The following is a 25,218-nucleotide window of genomic DNA, read 5'->3' on the forward strand; positions in this document are numbered from 1 at the left end:
CCATCCCCGGCCCACCCACCCGCCCACCCACAGCCTGAACCCCCTCCTCCACCAGGAAGCCCCCACAGTCACTGCTTTACCGATTTTGTAATGTTTACTTATTGGTTGTCGTTTCTCATAGTTGTTGTTGTCACAGTTGTATTTTTCCACTTTTTGCTCTGCACCTATGACATCTGCCTTTCCTTGTACCATTCCACAAACTCGTCCAACAAAACTGGCCCTGATGAAAGGAGAGGACAAAGAATAAAGGCATTCTGTTTGTGGTACATTTACATAAAGATCACATTTATGTGTAGGTATGCGTTTACTTACAGGCACCATCTTCGTCATAGTTACTGAGGTCCAGGTTGATTGTCCTGCTGAACTCTAAAACATTGCACCATTGGTCTTTGTTGATGACTTTGTACTTGGATTGCTGCGGAAGAGGAAATGTTCGTGTTACATTATGACAACACAGTCTCAAACTGGAATTCAAACAACATTATATTGATTGAAGTGCTCAGCCCTCATGGGTGAAAGATACATAAAGTATAGTGGCAGCATTTAAAGATTTCATTTCAATAGAAAATGACACCTTTATATGTGATTTTTCACACTTAAATATAATATAAATCAAGTATATCCTCTGAAAATAACTCTGTGAGTCATGACTGTCTACAATGGGTGTAACACCCGAGTCCCACTGTCTGTGATGTTTTCAGAGTTTTCAGAGTCCTATCTTCAGTTTGTTTACATCGCCAGGACAGCCGGCTGACTCCTCCCCTCGTGTATAAAAGTTGTTTAATTGAGGGACTAGAGAAAAGAAGAATAACATACTGTACTCACTGCTTAACTGTGTTTCTAGATCACGCTCATTTCAGGTAAATTTACATGCAGTGTGAAGATACGAGCATAATAAAGATCGCTAGCATTAGCATGCTAACACAACAATGCACCGCGAGTTGTTTTGGTTTCATGCTGGTGCTCAAGGGCGACATCTGCTGGATCAAAAAATAACATATAAAGCCTTTAAAGGCTTGTCTTTAACATAATATTATGTCTTCTTTACCAAGCTTTATTTCATATTCACAATCAAAACCTACTACAAAAAAAGGTTCCCCTCCTTAAACAAAACATACGTTTATACACACTCATCGGGTCAAAAGACATCAGCAGAGCTAAGAGGTCATTTTCCTATAAAGCATATAACTTATGTCATCTGAAACAGGACACACCTTATTAACCTTCTCATCTTAAATCTGCTGATTTCTAGAGTTATGAGCCCTAAAAGAACCTGTGCACACAGACATCTTTGCCTTTAGTATACTTTTCAAAAGTTACATACAAATATTGGGATGGACACCTTTGATTCATTAAGAAGAAAATGTGGATATGACGCTCGCTTACCTCTAGAAACTGATTAAACACAGGAAAAAGAGGCCACGTCTTTCCCAGAAGAAGCCCCAGCATGCATTTGGCTGTGTTCAAGTCCAGACTCCTCTGATCCTTTTCCTGTCCAATCAAAACACCCGAAGCTCAGCGACGTCACAGAAAAAAATGTCAACCACACTTTAAACCTTATCATTATGACCAAAATTAGCACACTGCACAAACTAGGCTGAATTCCATAATTCCAAGCTGCCACATGATATATACTGAACTGTTAACACAGGCTTTGTGTCACTTTTTGTATTTTCATTCACTTTATCAGAGTGAGTTGTTTAACATAGTGTCCACCTGAGAGAACAGTGTCAAACTTTAACATTCATACTGAGACTCTCTATACATTAAAGATTCACCTGAGCATCGGCTTGAATGTGACATTACAAGGTTTCTTATCAGCTCTTCACTGTTCAAATAAACTAAATTAAGTCTGTTTCAGGACTGCAGGAGTTTATATATGAGCATGTTTTTCCTGGAAACACTTTGCATCACTCACCCGAGCAAAATCAAAGGCATATCTATAAATGAGCTTAAAACTGGTGCTGTCGTTAAGGACAGATCTCAGGTACTCGAGCGAGTTTCTCAGCCTCTCCGTGGAGTCGCACCTGACAACAAGAGAAAAGTGCTTAAGACATGCTCAATGTGGAAAACTCTAAAATGATTGGAGATAGAAAAAACCCCCAGAAAGGAATCAATATTATCAATATTGAAAGGATCATGAAAGAGACTAAAAGGGAAGTGACATACTGCAGTGAGCCCATGCCTCTCAGCCACTCCTGGAGGGTAAAATAGCCCATACTCTGAGCATCCAGCTTCCAGGCCAGAACCAACATCACCACCTGGGCACAAACAACAACCTTTATACCTTTAGGCAACATCAAAGCTTGATTAGAGAATAGGAAACAAATATATTTAGATTGAGCCTAATAGGTAAAGTATTTCCTGATCAAGACACACGGTGGGATATGCTGAAATCATTAAATCTTTGGAACATGCTGAGAGCGCAGTTGCAGTATGTGTCCTCATTTCAGGACACACATTTTCTTGCCTGTTACCGATCTCTGCTGTGTGTTTAAAACGGACAAATTAGCCAAACATTTTGCAGGCCTGGGGTCAAAAAGAGTATATATGGTTGCGTGTACCAGCATAAATCAGTCAGAAAGAAAGGCAAAAGGATGCAGTTAGCAGTGACAGGCAACCTGCCTTTTACCATTAGTGAAAAGGAGGTCGCGTCCAAGTGCTGGTTGGGGAGTGTTTTGTATCCTATTCTGTTTTAGCTTAATCTTGCTGTTTTTTTAATGTAGTCTACCGTAGCTTTTTTTGTTCGTTTGTTAGAATCCCTATGTGCTGTACCCTAGAGCAGGGATTCCCAAACTTTTCAGCAAGCGACCCCCAAATAAAGGATCCAGACACTGTCCCAGGAGGTGGTCAAGTCAAGGCAGAAAACATACACACACACATTCTTTCAACAGTGGGTAAACTATACAACTATAGTGTTCCTTTAAAAAAAAAATGTTTAAATGGAAGACAGCTAGTCTTCCTGGGGTCCATATAAAAAAAAAAACACCAGTATGTGAACATAATTTAGCACTTCAGGCTAAAAAAAAAAAAAACATCATATTTAAAAATATCGTTTACACAAATCAAGACAATTAAAAATATACATTCAACTTGACAATCACTTCTGTCAAACATAATAATGTCAAACACGAGACATGTATTTAAAGCACATACAAACATCTATGTGTTTGTATCTTACAAATATGATGCCCAAAGGTGTTCCTTTAGTTGCTTTTTAAAAAGAGATGAGAGATTTTAGTGTTAATTTAGTCAGTAACAGTGGTAAGGAATTCAAAGTTTTCATTTCTTTATATAATACTGTAGCTTTAAGGAAACTGGTGTTTGCTTTGGGTCGGACAAACTGGACTTTTGTTGCTTGTTTTCTCCCAAATATACGATTCTAAAGTCTGTATTAATATAAAGGTGTTTTTTAAGTTGCAAAAGTTTCCATCTTGCAAGTAGGAGTGACAAAGTCATCTTGTTACCAGCTAAGTCACCTGTGCATGCTGTTGATGTAAGTGATGTACAGACACTGAAGACCGTACATACAGGTGTGCCACCTTGTTCTGTACTAGCTGCAGTCTGCTTATATCTTTTTAGGGGAACCACTTTATCCGGCCATACACAAGCTGTGAAAGAACAAGAGTACCCAGAGCAAGTATTTTCTGCATCCCCTTACAACAGTCTTCCCATTTTATTGACAACAGTGTCAATAGTTTCTTTTATGGAGAAGATGTATCAATAAAAAAAAAAAAAGTCGGATTCATGTCAAAAACAGAAAAACACTGACCTTCATAACTCTCCAAACCAAATGAGAACCAGTATAAAAATGAGGCGACCCTGAAGTAAAACTAGCTCTGCACATATTTGAGAATAACTGAATAATAATCAGAATGAGTATCACATTAATACAACCAAAATTAACTGCTTACTTTTACTGAATGTAAGAGAGAAAAAAGTAAAAAAAAAAAAAATCTAGATCAAACCCAGACCATACAAGTATATGCAAACTAAAGGAATCACCTAAATAAAGACAATACAAAGAAGTCAGCTTACATTCTCCGGCTCCACTCCGATGTCTTCACAGAACTTCTCCATGCCGTCGGGACCCACCACTTCATCACAACCTGTTTCAAACAGACAAGTGTGGAGCTAATGCAGTGATATACATAAACAACAACATTTGATTATATGAATGACGTGACCACTTGTACAGTGCTTTAAAATATTAAATTCACCTGCATATTCATAGAACCACTCCAAACATCTTTTACTGGAAAATGTGTCCTCCTCACGGATTTGTGTTGTCTCGTGTTTTCTGAAAACACTGCAGATGTAAAAGAGAGTTTTCAGGTCAACTTCAGCAGCACTACAGAGTCACAGGTGTGTAGCCAATAGGATCTCTAACAGGCTTTACTTAATACTAAAGAAAGACTTCCTGCACACATCCCTCTACATTTGGACAATCAGCCTTCTCTGTTATTGGAGCTAATCTATGGAATGGTCTACCCACTGAACTGAAAATGCTACACAGTTTGAATGTTTTTAACAAAGGTATTAAATCATGGCTGAAGGAAAAACAACATTGTTCTCACACCTAAACACACATGAGCTTACAAATGTCTGTCGTATATTTTTCTCTTTGTAACCGTGTTTTATCCCTGTTGCATTCATAACTGCGCTGTATTTATAACTGAACTGTTTTCTTTTTCTTACCCTTTTTATCTTTATCTCTGTTGTTTCTAAAAGCCTCCCGTGGACAGATGAACACTAAGAGCAGTGCATCTGGAACTTGTGCATTGTTAAATGTTACAGAACCAATGTTACTGTCCATGTTAAATAAACAAATAAATAAATAAATACAACAGACACTTTGGTCAGAGAGTTGGTTACAGCCTCGCTCTTAAACAAAGCATCACACCTGTCCTGTCGACTTTTCTTGGCTGACATGTCATCCCCAGCAGAGGGTCTCCTCTTTTTCCTAGGAGGCATGGCTCTGGGGCAGCAAGCTGGGGAAGAAAGCAGACAACAGATTGAAAAAGGGTGCTACTTATTCATACATTGATGATGCATTTTTTTCCTCCTCCCTGGAAAGCATGTAGTAAAAGCTAGCTTTGGCAGTAGTTTCATGTATGATCACACAACACCTGTGGTGACGGCATGTGAAGGCATACTGCAGGGTTAATAAAGGTTGTATACCTGTAAAAGTCATGCAAAAGTCTCAGCTGAATAAGTGTAATGCTTTACTCACCTTTGCTGCTAGAATAAATATTTTATTACAATGGTGTGTAAATCAGAGTCTGGCAACCCTCTGAATTATCTGGGGCCTTTTCTCTCTGCCATTGCCTTACGAGGAGTCTCCTGAGTCTGAAATGCAACCTATGACCTATCTGTAACGCGGACAGTTTCCTGTAACATGTGTGATTTTACTGAGCTGTTGTTTTTTGTTTCCACTTGTTTGGCCATGTCACTGTGACTTTTAGAGTTATTTCGTTCTTGTGGAAAAATAAGAAAATGTAAGTAATTGTTGTACATGGACTATGAATCACACAAGAAGCAGAAGAATAATTACCTGAAGGGTGGCTATCCTGTCCAACGTCTTCTGTCAAGTTCTATAAAAACAGAAGCATGCCTGTGATCAGGACACACATATTCACATCTGACACACTTGTGTAAACACACAACTTAAATATGTAAAACACACAAACTGCTAATATGTATTTACCAGCCTGTGCAATGTGTGGTGGATCTTATGGATGCTGGCCAGTGTAGTCAAGTGGGAATTCAGCTGAAAATCTATTTCAGAAGAAAAATATCAAAGATTTAACTCAAAAGAAAAGACACAAACCTTCTGCACCAACTCACACTTGTAAGCCTGCTACCAGCACAAGGGTACGAGAAGGTGACATCATCTTAGCACAAATAACAACCTATGATTTCAGCTTTTGTCCGAGATCAATACATCTCTTTAGTGCTTAAAATACTTTGGTTTGATTTCTACTTTCAGGTTTTACGTTTCATTGAACGACAGGAGATATGTGACACGAATGAGGGGGTGACTCCCTGCATTCCCCTAAAGACAGGCTAACTCTAAAATGTACCATCATGCATACTACCTTGTCGCAAAATGTCATCTGTGCATTGTCGTTCAACAGCTGTCATCAGAAAAAGAGGCTTTAAATGGATTTGAAGAGGCCAAAACCAGACGGAAAACAGGCTAGCTGCACTAGCTGCATACCTAAAATAGCAGTGCATACGCGCAACTTGCACAGAGTTTACAAAGTATCAAGAGAGTTTGGCGTATGGGTGTTGTAGTCCATTTCCTTTGAAGAGGCCGTTTTAACATAAGCTCTGGCTGTGATTCGAAACTACAATTCCCATGCCTGACCGACACAACTCTTTTCTTTCAGACCCTTCTGCCCCCAACATTTACCCCAACACACTGAATGCATTTTACCTTGTTTTAAATGAATCTCACTGTATTAACTTACAGGCACAGTAGCATTGCACAGGCAGTTTTGCAGGAAGCTGGTGAAGCTGCCGCAAAGCCCGGACAGCGCTGCAGCAGCATGCAATGAAACATCTTTTACTCAACTGCGTCACAATTTTCTTTCTCTGTAACAGTCCGCAGTAGACCAGAAAACTGACCTATTTACACTTGACCTCACGTTTATCCCGAGTTAAACCTGATACATGTGGAGCATCCTCAGTTTTGTTGGATATAAAGATCACAACACACCGAGGGGGCTACCATCGATAAGCCTCTGAATTACATTACATTATTCTGCTTTACACTGGGCAGCGATAACGATACACAAAACACAACTCAAGGAAACCATGGGAGAGAAATCTAACCTCCCGCATGAGCAAAACACCTGGATTTACACTCCCTATTCTTCCTTTGTTGTCGCCCAATACAGCACAGCTTAATACAAAGAGCCAAGCAAACTGCACGTAATACACTCGTCCTCATCAAGCCCAGAGAAAGAGAAGGATAAAAGTGGATGAAGACACACGAAATGTATGTTCCCCTCTTTAAGACAGACTGCAGTATCCGTGTTGGGTCGCTATTTGACGAAGAAAAGCCTCTAAAGCGATACTACTTACTTGCCGCATCAGAGTGCATTTTTATGAAACATACAACTGTCTGTGGGAAGTCCGCAGACCGGCCAATAGGCGGGCCTTGTCGACGTAAGCCCCGCCCACAGAACATGATTGGAACCTAAGCCTGTCTGATCTCCGCCTTTACTCAGTGGTGATTGGTTATTTTCAGTGTCAAGTAAGGAGAAGGCGGAAGTTGAAATACAACCCCGCCCTTTGTTGATTTGATTGGTCAGACTTCCCAAACAGGCTGAGCTACTTCTGTGATTCATTGGTCTAGAGGTTTTTCACCTGCACGTCACTCACCAGGGTTTCCTCGTGCAAGTCTGAAACCAGCCCACGATGCAATCTGATTGGTCAGTTTGGCTTTTTATTGACCTCCCACTCTAACTTCTGTTTGGGTTTGTTTGCTGTCAACTCAGCCGGGCGGAGATTCATGGGGCAGCGTATTAAAATGTAAGTTCCTTCATGATTATTTAGTATTTGTGGCCGAGTGTGTTTTGGTCCTCTTAAATGAAAATAAAATTAATAAAAATATGTAATTTAAGTTTTGTTTACAGGAAAAACTGCCTGTCAGGTAACTGGAATTCCTGGATTTCAATGAAATCGGATGGACACTCTCATACTTTGTTCCAACTCGCTTTTCCGATGTGTCCAACATCACATGAATGCACCATTTGACACAAGCTTATGGTGCATTCATGTGGTGTCGGACACATCGGAAAAACGAGTTTCCGAGTTGTAAAATGCGCATGAACACCTACTCAAGTCGGAGCAACAACTCGGAAACTCAGAAAGAAGTAGGTGCCCGAGTTGCCGACTTGACGCCAATTTCGTCATCAAAATAGCCCATAGCAAAATAGCCGATGTTCTGATAATGTTAAAAATACTTTTTAATAAGTCAGGTATTGCACAGCCTATGATTTGTCTCAGGCACCTTAGTTTATATTAGGATGAGCATGCTGACTGCTGGATTTAAAGCTTTCCCCCCTTATAGAATATTTTTGGATATTTTACAGATGTTTTTTACAGATTTTTTTCTCTGAACCATTTACAATACAGATTTTTTTTAAAAAAAAGAGTTGTTACAAAATAAAAACTTAACTAAACTAACAAAGAGTTTTTCCTTGCCGTTATAGCTTTGCTAAATGTGCTTAGTGCTGTGCCCATGATCGAATAATGTTGGGTCTTTGTTTAATATAACAAAGAGTAAGATCTTTTACCTGCTCTTTTGTAAAGTGTCTTGAGATAACAGTTGTCCAGAATTGGTGCTATACAAATTAAGATTAATTAATTGATTGACAAAACTATTGAAAAAAAAAAAAAACTAAACTTAAATTGAAACAAATCTTTAAAACGAAACAAAAATTGTGAAGCTATATTAAGATTTTTTTTTTCAAAGATTCTCAGCAAGTTATATATTTGACTGACAAAGACACATACAGGACAAAATCAAAGATATTTGAGGTAGGCTGGTGCTTTTTCCACAGGGGGCGCCAAAGTCAACACGAACAGAAAAGCATCCCCAGATGTTCTTTTTTTTAATATTATGTACTCAACATTTATCCACCATTAGAAAACACTTGGCAGGGAAAGTTACACTACATTGCCATCATAAATTACCCTATTTGCTGGACAAAAATAATTGATAAATAGTACCATTTCTACTTTACCTGTTTGTGTCTGCAGGATTCGAGATACTGTTTGTTAGTTTGTCATTGTAACTATAGGTAGTAATGTACAGGTAGTGCACTTCTGCAGAGATGTTCTATTTCATACTGATATCACAAATTACCAAATGGTCTCAGCATTGGTGAGTAGGTCAGTTTGAGAACCTTTCTGATGTCATAGTGTTTACACCTTAAAATCAACATGTTTCTGCAGAAATCAATCAATCTTTTGAGGGCCACTGAAGACAAAGCGATTTCATGTCATTTATCACGTGACAACTGCAAAGATAACTAAGTTTGAGTATCTCAAAAGTATTTCTTAGCAGTCCTTTGCCTGTGATAAGACCGCCACAGTTATACTAACATCGCACAAAAAGTAAGGAAATTTGTGTTTGGTAGATTATTTCTTTGTTGTAACAATGCTTCTTGTCAATACATCTTATACCATTGGAAAGCCTGTTTATATGGAGTTAGATCAGTCTCAATATACACGAACGCACACAGAAGGATTCACAAATGTATTTCAATGCACACACAAATATATTTAATTCTATATAAATGTAAAACAAATCCACAAATAAAAAAATAAGATTCACAAATGTATTTCTGATTCACACACAAATATTTATAGTTTTGTATATATGTAATAGAAATCCACAAATATATGATATACATATATAACTCCATATATTTATTTCTCTTTTAAATGGGGCCACATTTATAAGGACCATGCGTTTGTGAGATAAGCAGCAGAGCTGAGTATGTGGGTTGCACCCAAGCATGCCATGTTTGACTGATCTGGATAGGGTCCGTGACATAGGGCTCCTTCAAGCTGGTGTTTCACACAACCAAGCTGCAGCATTATTTGAAATGAGCCCAAGTACCATCTCCAAACTGAAGGCCAAGTTCCATATAACGGGGGATGTCAGACACAGGCCACGAAGTGGGCGACACCCCAAGAAGACACTTTCCTAACCCTGTCAGCTCTTAAGAACCGTAAGCAGTCTTATACAGATATGACGTCAAGGTTTGCAGGACGATATGGCCAACGGCTCTCTGGACAATCCTGAACAGACTGCTGGTCTCATAGGGCTGCCAGGAGGCCTGCCATGACTGCCGTTCACCATCATGCCCGTTGGCGCTGGTGTTGGCAACACGTACCTGAACATGTGCAGGAACATTATGTTCAGCAATGACTCCAGATTCTGCCTACGTCAGTTTGATCATAGAGTCAAAGTGTAGAGAAGACGCGGAGAACGCTATGCTGATTGCTGCACCAATAGGGTAACAGCTTTTGGTGGAGGCAGTGTGACGTGTTGGGTGGCACCTCCCTCACTGGAAAACGAGGCTTGTCATCATTAGAGGCGATCTCACTGCAGACAGATATCGAGATGTGATTCTGCAACCAGTGGAAATCCCATATCTCCAGAGTCCGGGACCGAACTCTCTCCTCTAAGATGACAACGCTCGCCCCCACAGAGCGGGGTTTATCAGAGTGTACCTCCAGAATTTGGGAGTGGAGAGGATGGAATGGCCTTCCTGCAGTTCTGACCTCAACCCCATTGAATACTTTGTGGGATCAGCTTGGGCGTGCTGTTCGTGCCAGAGTGACCAACACAACTACATTGGCTGACTTGTGATAAATGCTGGTTGAAGAATGGGATGCCGTCCCACAGCAGTGTGTGACCAGGCTGGTGACCAGCATGAGGAGGAGGTGCCAGGCTGTTGTGGCTGCATATGGTTCTTCCACATGCTACTGAGGCTCCTGTTTGTTAAATGAATAAATTCTTAAATTGCCAATATGTCTTGTTTATTCAGACTTCAATCATCCAATCCACTAAACAACACCAAACAAGAGTCAACATCAGAATAAACTGTTTGGCAGAGAATATTTGGCAAGTTTATCATGGGCACAACCCACATACTCAGCTCTGCTGCTCATCCCACAAATGTATGTTCCTTACAAATGTGGCACCATTTAAAAGGGAAATAAACAATGGTATAAGATTCATTGCCAATAGGCATTGTTATGAAATAATCGTAACAATAACGCAAGAAATAATCTACCAAACACAAATGTCCTTACTTTTTGTGTGATGTTTATAAACTTGCCTTATCACAAAGTGCTTTAAATGTGCAGAACAGTTCTTCAAAATGTGTGCTTTGTTATTTGAGGAAATAAATATATTTCTAGAAAGACATTGAACCATTCTTCAGTGTTAGTATTGGACGTGACTTAGATATCTCGGCATTTATTAACAGCAGTAATAAATCTTACTGTGATGAAACTTCTAATAACCATAAAAACACTCCCTGACCTTTGGATATGTCAGTAGGCGTTATAAGAACCAATGTATTCCCTTATCATTTGTCCTCTGTTGAATAAAATAGGCTCTAAAGACTAAATGTCTTGAGTCAAAGCTTGAGTTTAAGTCGGTACATAAGTGATGCTGAAGTATGGATGAGTAGACGAACAGTCTTTGGTTTGAGTAACGAGGAATAAACTGTTTGTAGAATAACAATGACTGGACTCTCTTATGTCTTAAAGCAGACTTTATTGGTACATATTTATAAAACCATGCATGTCAGATATAAACTTTCCTTCTATTTATTGTCAGACAAATGTTTGTTTTGCTCCAAAAACAGACAGTATTATGAATATATTCCATTTAATTAAAATAAAGTATAATTTATTTGTATAAAATCTTGTCTAATATTATACGCTTTAGCTTCCTTTTCTGAATTTGAATGTATTTTTTGGGGAAATTCTCCCTAGTTTTTGTTTCCTTTTTGATTTTCCTTGTCTTCATAGGTTGACTATTATTTAACTCTGTATTGGTAAAGAATATACATCCTCTATGAGATATTGTATGATCATGCTTTGTATGTTCACAAATGTTCATTAAAAAAATGTTCATAGAAACTATGCAGCTCATAGTGCTTTATAATTCAGAATCAACAAAACAAACAGAGATGGAATGGTAAAACATTAGATAATGATAATACAGTTGCTATTAATTCAAAAACAACATCTCTAAATGATTTTTTAGGGGTGCATATGCGTGAAGCATAGTTTAAAAAAGCTGATGAAAAGAGATAAGATATGTGCACTTGTGAATGGAAATGAATGTCTGACCTCTAGCCATACTTGCCTCACCTGAATAATGGCATAAAATAAATCTCTAAATCAAGGTGTGTCTCTCTTTGAGGTGCAGATAGGTGTGGAAACTGGAAAGTTGTAGGCCTGTTAGTGTGACTTTAATTTCATGGGACATATAGATGATAATTGTATGAAGGTTAAAGTATAGGTACATTAAAAAAGAAATCCTGCAGATATCATATCTTAAGTGTTGTCTTTTACTCAATGTGTTTTTTTGTTTCAATTTCAGACACCTCTGGGTGACCTCTGCTGCAGTCTGGAGTGTTTTTTTCAAGTGGGGTGGGGTTATAAACAAAGAGCAGGGAGGAGCAATTACAACCACCAATGTGTATTTGTGGGGCGTGGACAGAGGGGAAGTAAATGTGCATGAGAAAGCTGTGCAGTCCGGGTCTGTAATAGTTTGCTGAAAGCTCCTTTATCATGAGTTCTGAAACAACTGGAGAAACTGTAACGCTGAAGACAGAGGAAGGAGCAGCAGCAGCTGGTGACGCTGCAGGGAAACGTGATTGGAAAGTGAGTTTTTTTCTGAACAATGTTGGTCTAAATAAGGTGGCTAACCTGTTTTTTTTTTTTGTCCTACAGTGCCCCATGGGTGATCGTCATATCCACAGAGATGATGTGAGAAAGGCTTGGAAAGAGTGCCAGGAGGAGAGCTTCTGGTACAGAGGTAATCTCTTCTAGACGTTCTTCAAAACAGACTTCACTGTAGTTTTATCGCTGTAGGAAACAGACAACCAACAAATCTGTCATAGACTACATGCCCCGGCTCATCTATCAACATCCTTTTAACTTTGTGCGTTGTTTACATTCTTCTGTGACTTCATAAAGCCCCACCCCCCCTCCCCCCCTCCTATGAGGACGCATACAGGCATATTGGAAAGTGTATGGAGAAAATGTTTGGTTCATGCTGCCCCATATAACCCATAGTCATTTTTTATCATTTAAAGTGAATTCAGTGAGTTATTTACACTCTGGTTGATTTGAACATTTTTAAAATTTGGGCAGGGTGGAGGGACACAAGAAGTGTCCAGAGGTAAACAAAATGTATATACCTAACTCTTAAAATTACCTACCTTCTGCAAATGAAACTAACCCAACAAGAGATTAGGTATTTGACAGCTATACAGTACACACCCACACACAGCTCTGAAGCAACTGTCCCAACTGTAGCAAGGTGAAAGTTAACCACAGCACACCGGGCAGATAACATTATACTCAGGGTTTCAAGTGTTGTCTGCTTAGGCTAGCTTTGCATAGTCATTATGATTAAGCTTCCAGCGACTTATATTGTTTTATGTGTCAACATTTTATTATCTGTAACTTCTATCCCTGTCCCTTCCACTCGCTGCAGCAGCTGCATACGAGCATGCAGTTATATAATCATGAGACGGCAACAATCAGTTCTTCCTGGTTCAGAAGTCGGCAGTGTCTTTTAACTCAAATGAAGTGGATGAAGTGTCACCCGCTCCGATCAAAGTTCAGTCAGCTAAAAATGTTTTTTTAAGTTTTCAGTTTTTCCAGAAAATTGAAAGGATTATAAAACAATTAAAATGTATTCCTCATAACAAAAAGAAATCTCCTCATTTCTACTTTCTGATTTGTTTTTTATTTCAGCTCTTCCTCTCTCTCTGGGAAGTATGGCTGTCACTGGCGGTCTCATCTACAACGGTAAAGGACCAACATTCAAACCCTGTTCTATCATTATCTAAATCAGTGATTCTCAACTGGTCCACCAAATCCCGGATGAAAAATTGCGACCCAGGTTTCAGATATTTTTGCACCAATCAGAATTGTTCAATGAAAGATTGTGCAGTTTTGACCTCAGACTGTACAAAACGAACGTGACAGAACAAAGACACAAAACGAAAACAAATGTGTTTTGAAGCTTCATAGACTTTTTCACCCAATAATTTTTCCAGGCACACGCGACCCACTGAAAAGGGTTCCTTAACCCACTTTTGTGTCCCGACCCACCAGTCGAGAAACACTGATCTAAATGACACATATAAAGTAATCATTTTATCATCCTATGGTTCAAGTTCAACATTGTTTGTTAAAGGAGTTTGGAACTCGTCAAAGAGATTGGGTCCCTTTCCAAAACTAGCAGGTGGGTAACATACAGTTTATTGAAACTTTAGAAGTTGCTAATCAATATGTGCAGTCACTGATCTCTAAAGTATCTGTATTGTTCTGTAGTTGCTGGGATCCTTGGTTTCGCAGTGGGAAAAGCATCTTATGTTGGAACTTGTCGAGGCAAGCTTCAGGAGCTGGGCCTGAAGGATGGACCAGGATTTGGGCCCTGGTCTGAGGGAGGTCGTGGACCCTGGAAATCTGGTCCTGGACACAGGTGAACAATTCACCGAATAAAGATGAATAACCACAATTCATTTCAGTTTAAAAAAATGCTGCTGTGCATTTTTATCTTTTAGGCTTGTGGTGCTGTTAGAATTATAATTACCAATGTGCATTAAGAGGATACAACTTAATAAGCACAATACAATACATACAGCTTCCTTTTTGGTTTGACAAGATTCAAGTCTATTGATTAAAACCAAAGAATTGAAGTACACCTGTACTTCTAGGTATCACCACAAGCCATTCAATCAGTATTATTTATTACAGTGGAACATACTAAAACCACAACAAGCACACAAACAAATGGAAAAAAAATATTTTTAATATGTTTTGAGCAGGACTTGTACAGTAGTCAAAAAAAGTCTGAAACTTTGTACATCAGGGACAACGTGCAGCAAATTCAAAAACACATGGCCCATGTCTGAAACCACTTACTAACGTACTGACTACTGACTGTCTCACTATTACATAGCTGACGTGGCTATCTCCATCTGGCTTACACTCCGCTTACCAAATAAGGGTACGCAAGCAGATTCAATACCTAGTGTACTGAACCAAACAGAACTGCTTGGTGGAAATGAGGCTTGTGCGCCTCAGCATCATACTGAACTAAAGATCATCAGAGCTACATTGGATTAGCTAGCATCAAGCTAGCATGACTGTCGGTCCCTAAATAGAATCCAACAACTCTTTTCATTAGTTCATTACTGCTAATATAGCTACATAGTTTTTATTTTCTTTTTTTATTGGTGATGAGGTGAACAAAAATGAAACAAAAATGTAAAGACATGACACAGACATGACAAGTAAAGCAATAACAAATAAAGACAAAAATAAAGCAAACATTAGCAAAGATACAAAGCAACAATACAGACAAATACAGACAAATGAGATATAATGAAAGTCAAGCAATTACTTACTTTTATGTTAAGGTAGTCTACGTAGTCATTTTTAATATAATACGACAATATATTAAACTTATTACAAAACAGTTCATTTCTAATATGTGTATGCCGCTGTCTGCCGGCTAGCGCGCTCTGCCATTGGATTTTCTGAGAGATGGAGTGCTTTTTATGGAGGTTTAGCACGACTCCTGTATTCGTTTAAAAATCTGGCCAATTTAGTATACATGGGTGTTTATCGCATACGCAAAACTGCATACTATGATTTCCAAAGTAATACAAGCTCAATGTGACGTCATATTTACTATGAATGCTGTGAAAGCATGCGGTTTCAGAAACAGTTTGATTCCAAAACAAATGCAAATAAAGAAACGCACTACAAATGAAAAACACGCTTCAAAAAGCCAAAACTATAGGCTGCTGCATTAACAGCAAACACACTGCAGATACATAAACCATGAAAAGTCAAAAGTACACACTGACATTGAATTTGCATAGTTTTGGAGTTTTCTCCACATTTTTTTACTTACAGTATGTACACCAATTCAGCCATTGCAGATTGTCTGCCCTGGTCCACCACTGTAGATCTGACTGTACCAGAAGACATTTTCTTCCTTTCCTTACTGCTTTGAAGCATAAGTGGCAGGTTGGGAAGCCATCAGGGTTGTAGTTTTTGATGGAAATGCAATTTGTGAAAAGAATGTTTTCTTTGTCTAATTCTGCAATTTAGTCCTGGGTAACTTTATGAAGTCTAGAAAGAGGAGAACCATCATATATGCAGCATATACTGTATATTGTAGTGGCCTGATTTTAGTCAAAATTTTAAAACAACAGCAAAAACGTATTTCTGAAGAATCATTACTAGTTTCTTGTCCTGAACTTTTGTAACTTGGTTGTGAAGGCATTTTTAATGGCAGAGGTGAACGCCAAAGGTCCAAAAAGTTATGTAGTGTGAAAGATTTGGAAATGTCATGTGCTGCAACATTTTTGTTTGAATAAATAAAATAGTATATGGTAATAAAATATATCGATAACGTTAAGCCTTTGCATGTAATTGATCAGAATATTATCCCAACAGATCCTGCCATCATGTGTGTGATGAATGTAAGAAAAAAGGGGACGCTTCACCTGCACCTGCAGAACAAACTAAAGTCTAGAGGTAAATGTTTGTGACATATACAGTGTTTACAACTACTAAGCTGTTATAAACGGACAACCACACAGGATGACGTTTGTAGGCTAAAGGTTCAATCTTTGCACATTGACACACTCATGTTTAAATAACCTGAATGTTGTGTGGGGGTTTTTTCAGCCTCATCAGAGACCTGAAGGACTGTGTGTCAGAGAGGATTCATCAGTTGCAGCTTTTCTGTTTATTAAATGATATAAATTCTGCATGTAATTTTTCCAATGTATCAGACGTAGTGTAAATAATATTCATTCACTCGAAACAATGCACTGACTTGACAGCAGAGGGAGCTGAAATCCCTTCCTGTCATAGATCCTTGTGTAAAGTTTTGAACAAGCATCACCAAAGAAAGAAAAACAGTACCAGCAGTAATATATAAACATTATTTTTAAAGTTATGTGATTTTGGTCCTTTATTGATGTCTGTTTCACAATCAATGATACACAACAGGATGTTAGCAGGTGTATCAGGATTACACACTTCTTGTTCCATGTTCAGTCTTTACTCTTTAAATAGATATAATTTATTGCTCCCCTAAACAGACTCTTGTCGAGGGCAGTTTTTAAACTCTGTGAAACCAAACGTTGCTGTAGCTCTGATGTTCATCAAAATAATCAATAATTACATCCTGTTTGGAGTTAGATTATTTTAGATTTAAGGTGTTTGCCGTGTTTCAAAATCTAGACCATTCAAAAAGGTAAAGTAACAAAGACTTATTTTTGATACGTTTGCAAAATCAAATAACATAAAATCAAACCTCTGGAAGGTCAGGTGTTAACAATGAATTCATTCATTTTTTTTAGTATATATTTTAGTTTTTCTGCCTTTTGAAGTAAATATGAAAAGATGAGAGAACATTTAGCGTCCTGCTGATATGCTCAACACTTCAGTATACTTTAATTATAATAATAAATATCCAAAATAGGCTTAACAATTTTGAAGACGCTTAAATTTAATATTTGAGAATTTTGATGCAATTTCTTTCCTGGTAAATGATTTGAGTTTCAACATCCTGCCCGAAGCATTTATAACTCTGCTTAAAGAGATATTTATGTATAACACAGCTGCAATACTGTTTAATTTATGTAAATGAAAGCAGGAGTTAAAGGTTTATACAGAGAATAAGTTTAGAGAAATGTCTTTAAAGTTGGTCGTATTTTTTTATAAACTGCATATGAATGCTAAAGAGGGGGGATTTTGAATTATAAAAATAATCCTTTTTGAGGAAGTTTCTCATGATTTTGAAAAATGTAGTCATTTTTTATTAAGTTCATGTTAGTTCACACATTTTTTGAGTGTGTCATTATTCAGAGGTATTGACTCTTTTTAAAAATCATCAAGCGGAGATAGAAAAGTCAGTATTTAAGTTTCTCAGTAAGTCTGATACATACATGTATATACATGTAGAGTAAGTGAATATTACTTTGAATATCTAACTCGTTATTTTTTAGATGTCAGCTCTTTAATTTAGATATTGACTCATGAATCTGAGATAATAAATTATTATTTGGAGATGAGTCATTTTAAAAATGTAACAGATGACTTCAAATAACTAATAAAAATAGAACATATCAAATAAAAAGTGTAGTCACAGTGTACTCCTGGAAAACTATCACTTCTTCAAGGTTCATTTAGAGTCAACACAGGGGAAATACATTATTTTCCCATGCATTTGTTATCTTTTAAGGGTATTTTATGGAGCTTTGTGTAAACCAGCAACAGTTTAGGTTGTGCCAATACACAGAAACTTGAGACATTAGAAATTATATTTTTAAAAGTTTTAAGTCTCACATGGCCATGATGTGGTTGTTTTCTAAATCAGAAAGTGTGCCATGAAACTGTGTTTCCATGGCACAAAGTTTTAGCTACACCAAATTGTGGTTCATCTGTAAGCATCTTTATCTGTGTCTCGGGTCTTTATGCCTCTCGTGCTCTATCCCATGCACTTTTTTATATTCATAAGGTCCCTTTCACTGGCGGACTCAGGATGTTTGACGAGCAGGGGCTAAAATAATAAAAAAAGGGCACCTGCTCTATGGGGTCGGGTAGCAGTGCACAAAAAAGTCTTCATACATTTTTAGGGACCAGTGGTCCCTGAAACTGTTAATCTTTACACAGAATATTACGGACTACATTTTTGTCAATAGCTGATCTATTTTTTATTTTTTAAATCTATTTTTAGGTATCTATTTTTTTTTGTACGTTCTTAATTTTTCTTTTTTTAATTTAAATTGTACTGTGTTCACTTTTTGTCTGCAATCTTTGCTCTTTGCTGCTGTAACATCTTATCTTATCTACTCCCATCTCAAAGGCAAAAGTCATATAGTATGTTTATTGCCTTAAAAAAGGCTTGTGTACCATTCACCATAATGAATATAATTCCCTGTGCCCAGAAAATAAAAATATATTTATGTATTCTTCTATTCCACATGCATTAGTAGCCCATACTTGACTCAGCTCATGACAGTACCCGCCTACCCGGGCTTGTTTCGGTGTACGCTGGTTAAAATACAAGTGCACCCCTGTGAACGTCACCCTCAGGACGTCATCCAATCAACAGGTCGCTCTCGCAGGATTGCCACGTCACTGGTGAAATAGAAAGCCGTCATTCCATGTGGGCGTAAACAATCGTAGCCAATCAGTGCGAAGGAGGCGGGACAACCAGGCTCTGTCAGTGAGGCTCTCCCAACACCGAAACAGACCGGAGAGAAAAAAATCATACCACCACGCAAATCCTTCCCATGGAGGAGGGCCAGGACGCGGAGCTGCTAGCCACCTAGCTCAACTACAGTGAGAGGGAGCAAAAGTTGTGAGTATCGTCCTCTTTTAGGATATGAAAGTATTTGACGACACGACGGGTTGCTGTGTGATGTAGTTAACGCTGTCTTACATTAAGTCCCGTCATTTACTTTACCGTTGATGTTAGCTTCTCAACTCTAGCCGCAGGTTTGTCTGGTAGCATGCTAAAGAAGGAGTTTGGCTCCTGTGCTAGTAGTGTTTGTTAATCGCCTCACTAACCTTGCAAGTTTAATCGCAGGCACAGTTCAGATCATTAGTTGTATCGCTAGCTGCTAACACAGTGGTGTGATGAAGGTTTTCTCAGAGTTGTCAACAAGCTGCTGCTGCAAGCTAGCCCCTTGCTTAGCATTAGCACTGTGCTCTGTACAGTAAAAACACAGGGCTAAATGCTACATAAAAGCTACATAACTGTGTGATAGCCGGTTTAAACCTTATTGTTTCTCTCTCTCTCTCTTTTGATTGTGGTTTTGTTATACTAGTGCAAACAGTTCATGTCAGACAAGAGAATTGTGTGTTATGCTAAATCACAACATCAAATTAACCATGTGAGATGAGATTCAACTTTATTGTCATTACACATATACAAGTGTAGAGTAACGACATGAGGTTTGGCATCTCACCAGAAGTGCAACAAGCAGAAAGTGCAAGAATCTGTGCTGTGTACAACAAAATGTACAGACGTAGACTAAAAAAAGTGAATTATTGGGTATATATGGCTGGTTTAATGGGATGCTATAAATATAAATAAATGCTATAAATATAAGTATATTCTAAGGATTATAATATACAGATTAGGTGCAGTGAGCATGCTATACTAGATTAAATTACTGCAAAATTGCATGTACAAACATTCAACCAAAAGCCACTCTTAGGAGTTTTTAGCTGCTTATGGTTATTACTGATGACTATTTGTAACCCAACGAAGCACAAATGACTATTATCAACCAGACTGATTGTTTCGATATAGTTATTTTAATGCCAGGAGGTCAGACAGATTGATCAAAAGCACACTGCAGAAACAGCCTCTAAGTACATTTAACTGTCTACATAAAGCATAAACCAAAAACATTTACTGAAGTAAAGGACAAAATCAGATCAGTAAAGAACTAAGAGGTTCTGGTTACTTTATATGCACCGTTGGTAGATTTGTTTTGCAGCTAGTGACATCCACTGTGGCACACAAATTACATAACAGAATTAACAATAAGCAACACATGTGAGAGAAGGAACGCAAAACATCAAAAACCTAAAGAACTATAAAAACAATAACAATGACAAAGGTACTCAAGGCTCCACCAATCAGGGCATATAAGAGAAAGACATATCAACCAATCAAGTCAATTAAAATCCCAAATGAATAACCCCTTGAGTTAAGCCAGGGTAAAAATGTGTTGGACTTAAATATATCATTAAAGATGTTTGTGCAAATATCGCTACAGCTTTTTCAGTTCAGTGATAGCAGCAGGAACAAAGCTGCTTTCTGCACCTTGGGACAAAAAAACCTCTGTCCAGAGGGAAGAAGCTGAAAATCAAGGGTGGGAATCATTGTTTAAGATAGAGGTGGTAGCTATCGGCTGTAACAGTTGAGTTCACAGGGACGCAGTCGACTAGACCATTTTGGTTTCCCTGGTTAAGGGAATTTTTTTCTTTTAAAGATGTGCGACCAAACCATGACACCAAAGAAAAGACCAGATAGATTCAATAAAAGAGGTTGAACTTTGTCCACAGGAAGTGTCAAAAGTGACACAAAATAGAAGTACACAGGAGCTTTTATAAACCCAATGTGTCTTAATTTATCAGAGCTGTCTGAGACATATACCAGTTCTGTAAAGCTGCATTATTTTGCTTGAAAATAACAGATACCTTTCTTGTGTGAGATCATACTTTAAAATGTTGTCCAGAACATGTTCAAGCATGGTGGTGGTTCTTCTGCAGTTGGACAGTGTGCAGGAGTTTGCTTGAAATTGTTGGTAATTTAAAACAAGAAATGACTCGGGTATCCTAGGGTAGGGTGACTAGGGTACCCAGAACTTATGTTTTTGTTGCTGTGGTATCCAAACAGGTATCAATATTGGGTTTTTTTCATGGTATCATGACAAACCTATTCTGCACAACTACAACAGTGACAGAACTGTCAGCTTTTTGCATCTAACATTCCTCTGAGGACTTCGTTCTCCTTGTCCAGAGTGAATCAGGCGTACAATGAAGGTCTTGTTCGTTTTCAGTAGAGATTCAAGCAGTGGATGCAGACAGAGAGGAATCTGGTCATTCTGCTGTGTCTGGAGGTGGAGAGATGGCCAAACTGTTTCAGAGTGACGAAAGAAAAGTCACTCTGTGTTCACTCACTCGTTGGCCCACATGAGGGTGAACTATGCTCCGAGAAATGAGAACTATGCTGTGCATATTTGCATGAAGAAGCTGTTAACAGGACAAGCTGAAGCTACTTTTCCAATCCTACAGTGTTTGTTTTTGCCACAGAGTATTATGTCAGTGTGTAGTAGTTTGCCTGCATTGTCGTGTTGTTGTCATGAAAAACAGAAATGACCCAATATTTAGGGCCCCATGGCCTCTGTTTGCCACTGTGGTATCGGAACAGGTATCAATATTGATTGATTTTTACAAGATTCATGTCAAAGTTTAGAAATCTGGTATCATGACAACCCTAATACAGAGATCTTTTAGCATCTAACACACACAACTTTGCGAAGCCTCTGTCTATTAGATCATTGGTCTTCACAACTGGTTGATCCCCCTTCATCCCTGGCAGGATAAGCTTCTGATGGCAGAACTGAAGTGAACTGTATTCTCTTGTACACGCTCAAACTAAAGGGAATCCCCCTAGATTGCAGATAGCTGCGCATCTCTGATTATCTGGGGCATAATTCCAGTGAATTAGTGTGTTTGGTTTAAGCTGGTAAGACATTAATGGCATTGAAGAGCACAGGGATGTAAAACCTATGCTCCGTAAAACGCCCCCGCAGTGGCCCCTCGCTAAGCCCCCCCCCCCCCCCCCCCCCCCTGCAAGGATTAACTGTCAACTCAGCATTTCAGTAATGACTACAAAAATATAATGTAATGCAAAAACATTGGTCATAACATCTTTATTTCCTCAAACTCATTCTTATTTGAGCTTTCCCCCTTATTTCCATCTATTTTTACCTTTTTTATCGTCACTGAGTTGTCATTTATAGAAACATTGTGTCTGCACAACTATCCTGGATGATTCAGCACCTGCCTCTGTGTCTCCTGACCTGTCAGCAGTTAACCTGGTTTCATACCAGCAGCTCTAGTCGGAAATCCTGATTGGCCTTCTTCAAAGTGTTTTGGCCTGATTACAGTAGTTGACCTCTTTTCCTATCCCAGACTGACCAGTTGGATCCAGGTGTGTGTGTGTGCATTTGTAAATTATTAACTAGGCAACTAGATAACTTAATATATTTTTGCTGAAACTCTTGCTATCCAGTTATAAATTGTCCTGACCCGATTCTTCTGATCCTAGCTGCGATCTTTGTGGTCATCTTGTCATATTAGCACTCAGCCCTATGAAGCAGGCCTCCCACTCCGAACTATTGTTCCATAAAATCCTCTGCGAATGATTTTAAAAAGTGAGCTAGAGCATTTATTCTTTTCAGCAGGATAAGTAAGCTAATACTTTTGTCCTTTGTGATGTCATGCTGTATGTTAGTTGTTGACTTCATTATGTAAGACAGTCTGGGGTGTGAAACTGAACGACATCATGCAGATGGAAACAAAGTGCGGTGTGAGATCGTTGCATATTGTGTACTGCTTAAATTAATCTGGAATAGAACCAATCAAAGTAGAGCATCACTAACATAACTTACAAAATATTTTAGTGTAAGTTTTTCGGGATATGAAGCATTATGAGAACCTCTATTTCTTTTGCAGATTAAATGATCAGTTAAAAAACTAACAAATGGACAAAGTTCAAATATCTCCTGGACTTTTAAGAAATGTTTTTCTTGATGTTTGTACATTCAGAATTGGTTTTAATGGATATGTTACACAGCAAAGTCTGATGCATGAAGAATGGTCTCTTTTTTTCTATTGTTTAAAACTGAAGAAACAATATCATAAATGTGTCAACTGTTATTGTAAACTGGCCCATAAGATCTTAAAGCCAAGGTTATATTCTGTGGATCTTAAAGCATTTGAAAACTCTTAAATGAATCATACTTTAGAGTCCTTGGTGTTAAACCCAATCAATATTCAATCTGTAAAGCATTGAAGACTGAAAGGCGTTGCTTGCTGTTTGTGGGAAATTCACACATTTCAGTGAAGGCTTCCTGTCCAACACTGCAGAAAAACAGAAAATTAATGAGTTGGTGGAAATTGGTGAGGTTGTTCCACAATGGCTGATAAAGAAAAAAAATTGGTTTCTTTGTAATACAACAAAGTGTTTAATCATCAGAAGAATCTTCCAAGTTTAGAGTAGATGGAAGCTCAACACGTCTTACGCTGATTTGAATATGGTTAGGCATTCTTTCATTGATTCGGCTGAGATACTCAGCATAATGTAGCACACAATAAGGACTGAGTCTAGCTAGAAATAAACCTATAATTGAGCCCTCCCGAGGAAGATTACCCTTGGCTTTCGGAGAGAGGGTTTGGAGCATAATTGATGTTTGGGTCTGCCTTTCGCCAAAGAAACCACCCTGTCTTTAACCTCAGTACGGCCTCAGCTCGGATGCCAATATTTCTGCCGTGTTTAAATCCATTGACGGCACATTAAGGCTTTAAGTTACCTGGCTTAAGTTGTCAACCATAGCTAAGATAAAGATAAGAGAAATAGATGTTGAAACTTTCAAAAAGTTGTTTGTTTATGCACTTCCCTTCTTAGTGGGAAGAAGCCAGAAATGTTTCCGCTGAAGAGGTAGTGATTATGACGGGGCCAGGCCTGTCATTTAGTGCTTGAGGGAGCCATATATAGGCTGTTCCCCCTTTGTCCAATTTACTGCAGCAAACGGTCTGTTTCTGACTGTGAGCTATAACCAGATTCTTCAACTCCAACACAGTGAATACAGTGCATCTTGAATTTGTGTCCTACATTTTGATGTGTAACTGATATTTACAAAGGGGGTTTTGCTTTTTAGTTTTTGAAGGTATAGTTGTGCTGTTTTTAGTTAAAGTTGAACTAGAAGGGAGAAGCACACAAGTTTCACAGGCTGCTGGAAGTTGATATGTGACGCAGAAGTGAAATAAGACTAGACAATCTGCCTCTGTCAGGCTGTCTCATATTTCCTGGACTGAACACACTATCATCCTCTAGGGTTGTCACGATACCAGCATTTTAATCATCAATATGATACTGATAAAAACCCAAAAGATTTTGATACCAAAACATCAAATATAGAAGTCCAGGCACCCAATATTGGGTTAACGTTTTTTTATTACTAAAATTGCAATTTAGACATGACTGATTAATTCCTCTCCTATGCACCGGTCTCCTGAAAGAGATGTGTTTCTTAAAAGTTTCTGTACTTTTTGGATACTATCAATCATTAAAATAAAATGTGGTGTCAAAAAAGTCCCCAACATTTTGACATCCTTATCCGCCTCTTCTTTGCAGCATCCTCGCTGTGTGCTGTACTTAGTGTACTGCAGGATGATATTTGATGGAGTTAAGTTAAACATTGATCAGAGGACATACTGCTGCATTGACCTTTGGCCATTCTCGTGTGTTTCATTTACACCAAAATGCAGAATCAATGTTTAAACTGCCTACCCTAACACAGATGAGGAAATGCCCTGATTTTTAGAAGCATTATTGATCCTTCTTGAGATATGTTTTAGCACAACGTTCAACGTGTTTGAGAGCTTGATATAGAGCAGTATGTGGCTGCGTTTGCGACAGCGTCCAGGATGTGCACAGGGTTTGGCTCACCCCTGTTCTGTGGTCACACGTTTTTGTCGTCTTTTGGAGTTGGAACAGGAAGTCAGATGTATTATTCACAGTTCTGTCAGCTTGAGAAGCGAATGATTGCATCTGAGAATGTTTCTTTTCTGGTGAATTTGTGGTGGTGGGGGGATCAGATGTGCTAT

The 25,218-nt window shown here is 38.4% G+C and overlaps 3 protein-coding genes across 5 annotated transcripts in view; 2 read left to right on the forward strand and 1 right to left on the reverse strand.

The window, feature by feature from the left end:
* Positions 1-15: 15 nt before the first annotated feature.
* On the reverse strand, positions 16-7,168 carry dcun1d4 (DCN1, defective in cullin neddylation 1, domain containing 4 (S. cerevisiae)). 3 transcript variants are annotated; one of them, XM_061029090.1, is made up of 11 exons: positions 6,096-6,454; positions 5,708-5,778; positions 5,555-5,594; positions 4,904-4,991; positions 4,221-4,309; positions 4,039-4,109; positions 2,170-2,261; positions 1,919-2,027; positions 1,387-1,491; positions 313-415; positions 16-220 (listed from the first exon to the last, which is right to left on the reverse strand). In XM_061029090.1, the coding sequence occupies exons 1-11, from the start codon at positions 6,235-6,237 to the stop codon at positions 165-167; spliced, it is 966 nt and encodes a 321-aa protein (XP_060885073.1). In that variant the 5' UTR covers positions 6,238-6,454; the 3' UTR covers positions 16-164. The 3 variants fall into 3 exon arrangements, with proteins under 3 accessions (XP_060885073.1, XP_060885081.1, XP_060885089.1); XM_061029098.1 differs by lacking the exon at positions 6,096-6,454 and adding an exon at positions 7,090-7,168 and having other exon boundaries at positions 17-220; XM_061029106.1 differs by lacking the exon at positions 6,096-6,454 and adding an exon at positions 6,474-6,589 and having other exon boundaries at positions 17-220.
* A 261-nt stretch (positions 7,169-7,429) lies between these two features.
* Positions 7,430-16,731, forward strand: ociad2 (OCIA domain containing 2). The gene is made up of 8 exons (XM_061029142.1): positions 7,430-7,539; positions 12,143-12,426; positions 12,496-12,580; positions 13,528-13,581; positions 13,973-14,020; positions 14,110-14,260; positions 16,249-16,329; positions 16,483-16,731. The coding sequence occupies exons 2-7, from the start codon at positions 12,334-12,336 to the stop codon at positions 16,325-16,327; spliced, it is 510 nt and encodes a 169-aa protein (XP_060885125.1). The 5' UTR covers positions 7,430-7,539; positions 12,143-12,333; the 3' UTR covers positions 16,328-16,329; positions 16,483-16,731.
* Positions 16,732-19,042: 2,311 nt separating this feature from the next.
* fryl (furry homolog, like) overlaps positions 19,043-25,218 on the forward strand; it is an 86,829-nt gene continuing 80,653 nt past the window's right edge. The window contains exon 1 of the mRNA XM_061029227.1: positions 19,043-19,168. The gene's annotated coding sequence lies outside the window, so the exon portion shown is untranslated. The remainder of the gene's footprint in view (positions 19,169-25,218) is intronic.

This window comes from Labrus mixtus, chromosome 3 (genome assembly GCF_963584025.1).
Source record: "Labrus mixtus chromosome 3, fLabMix1.1, whole genome shotgun sequence".
Taxonomy (NCBI): Eukaryota; Metazoa; Chordata; class Actinopteri; order Labriformes; family Labridae; genus Labrus; species Labrus mixtus.

Coding starts and splice junctions, on each gene's coding strand:
- ociad2 (XM_061029142.1), top strand. CDS start 12,334: ATGAGTTCTGAAACAACTGGAGAAACTGTAACGCTGAAGACAGAGGAA. Junction 12,581..13,527: donor GGAGAGCTTCTGGTACAGAG/GTAATCTCTTCT, acceptor TTTTTATTTCAG/CTCTTCCTCTCTCTCTGGGA. Junction 14,021..14,109: donor TCCCTTTCCAAAACTAGCAG/GTGGGTAACATA, acceptor ATTGTTCTGTAG/TTGCTGGGATCCTTGGTTTC.
- dcun1d4 (XM_061029090.1), bottom strand. CDS start 6,237: ATGCACTGCTATTTTAGGTATGCAGCTAGTGCAGCTAGCCTGTTTTCC. Junction 2,028..2,169: donor AGAGGCATGGGCTCACTGCA/GTATGTCACTTC, acceptor TCTTGTTGTCAG/GTGCGACTCCACGGAGAGGC. Junction 221..312: donor CTATGACGAAGATGGTGCCT/GTAAGTAAACGC, acceptor TCCTTTCATCAG/GGCCAGTTTTGTTGGACGAG.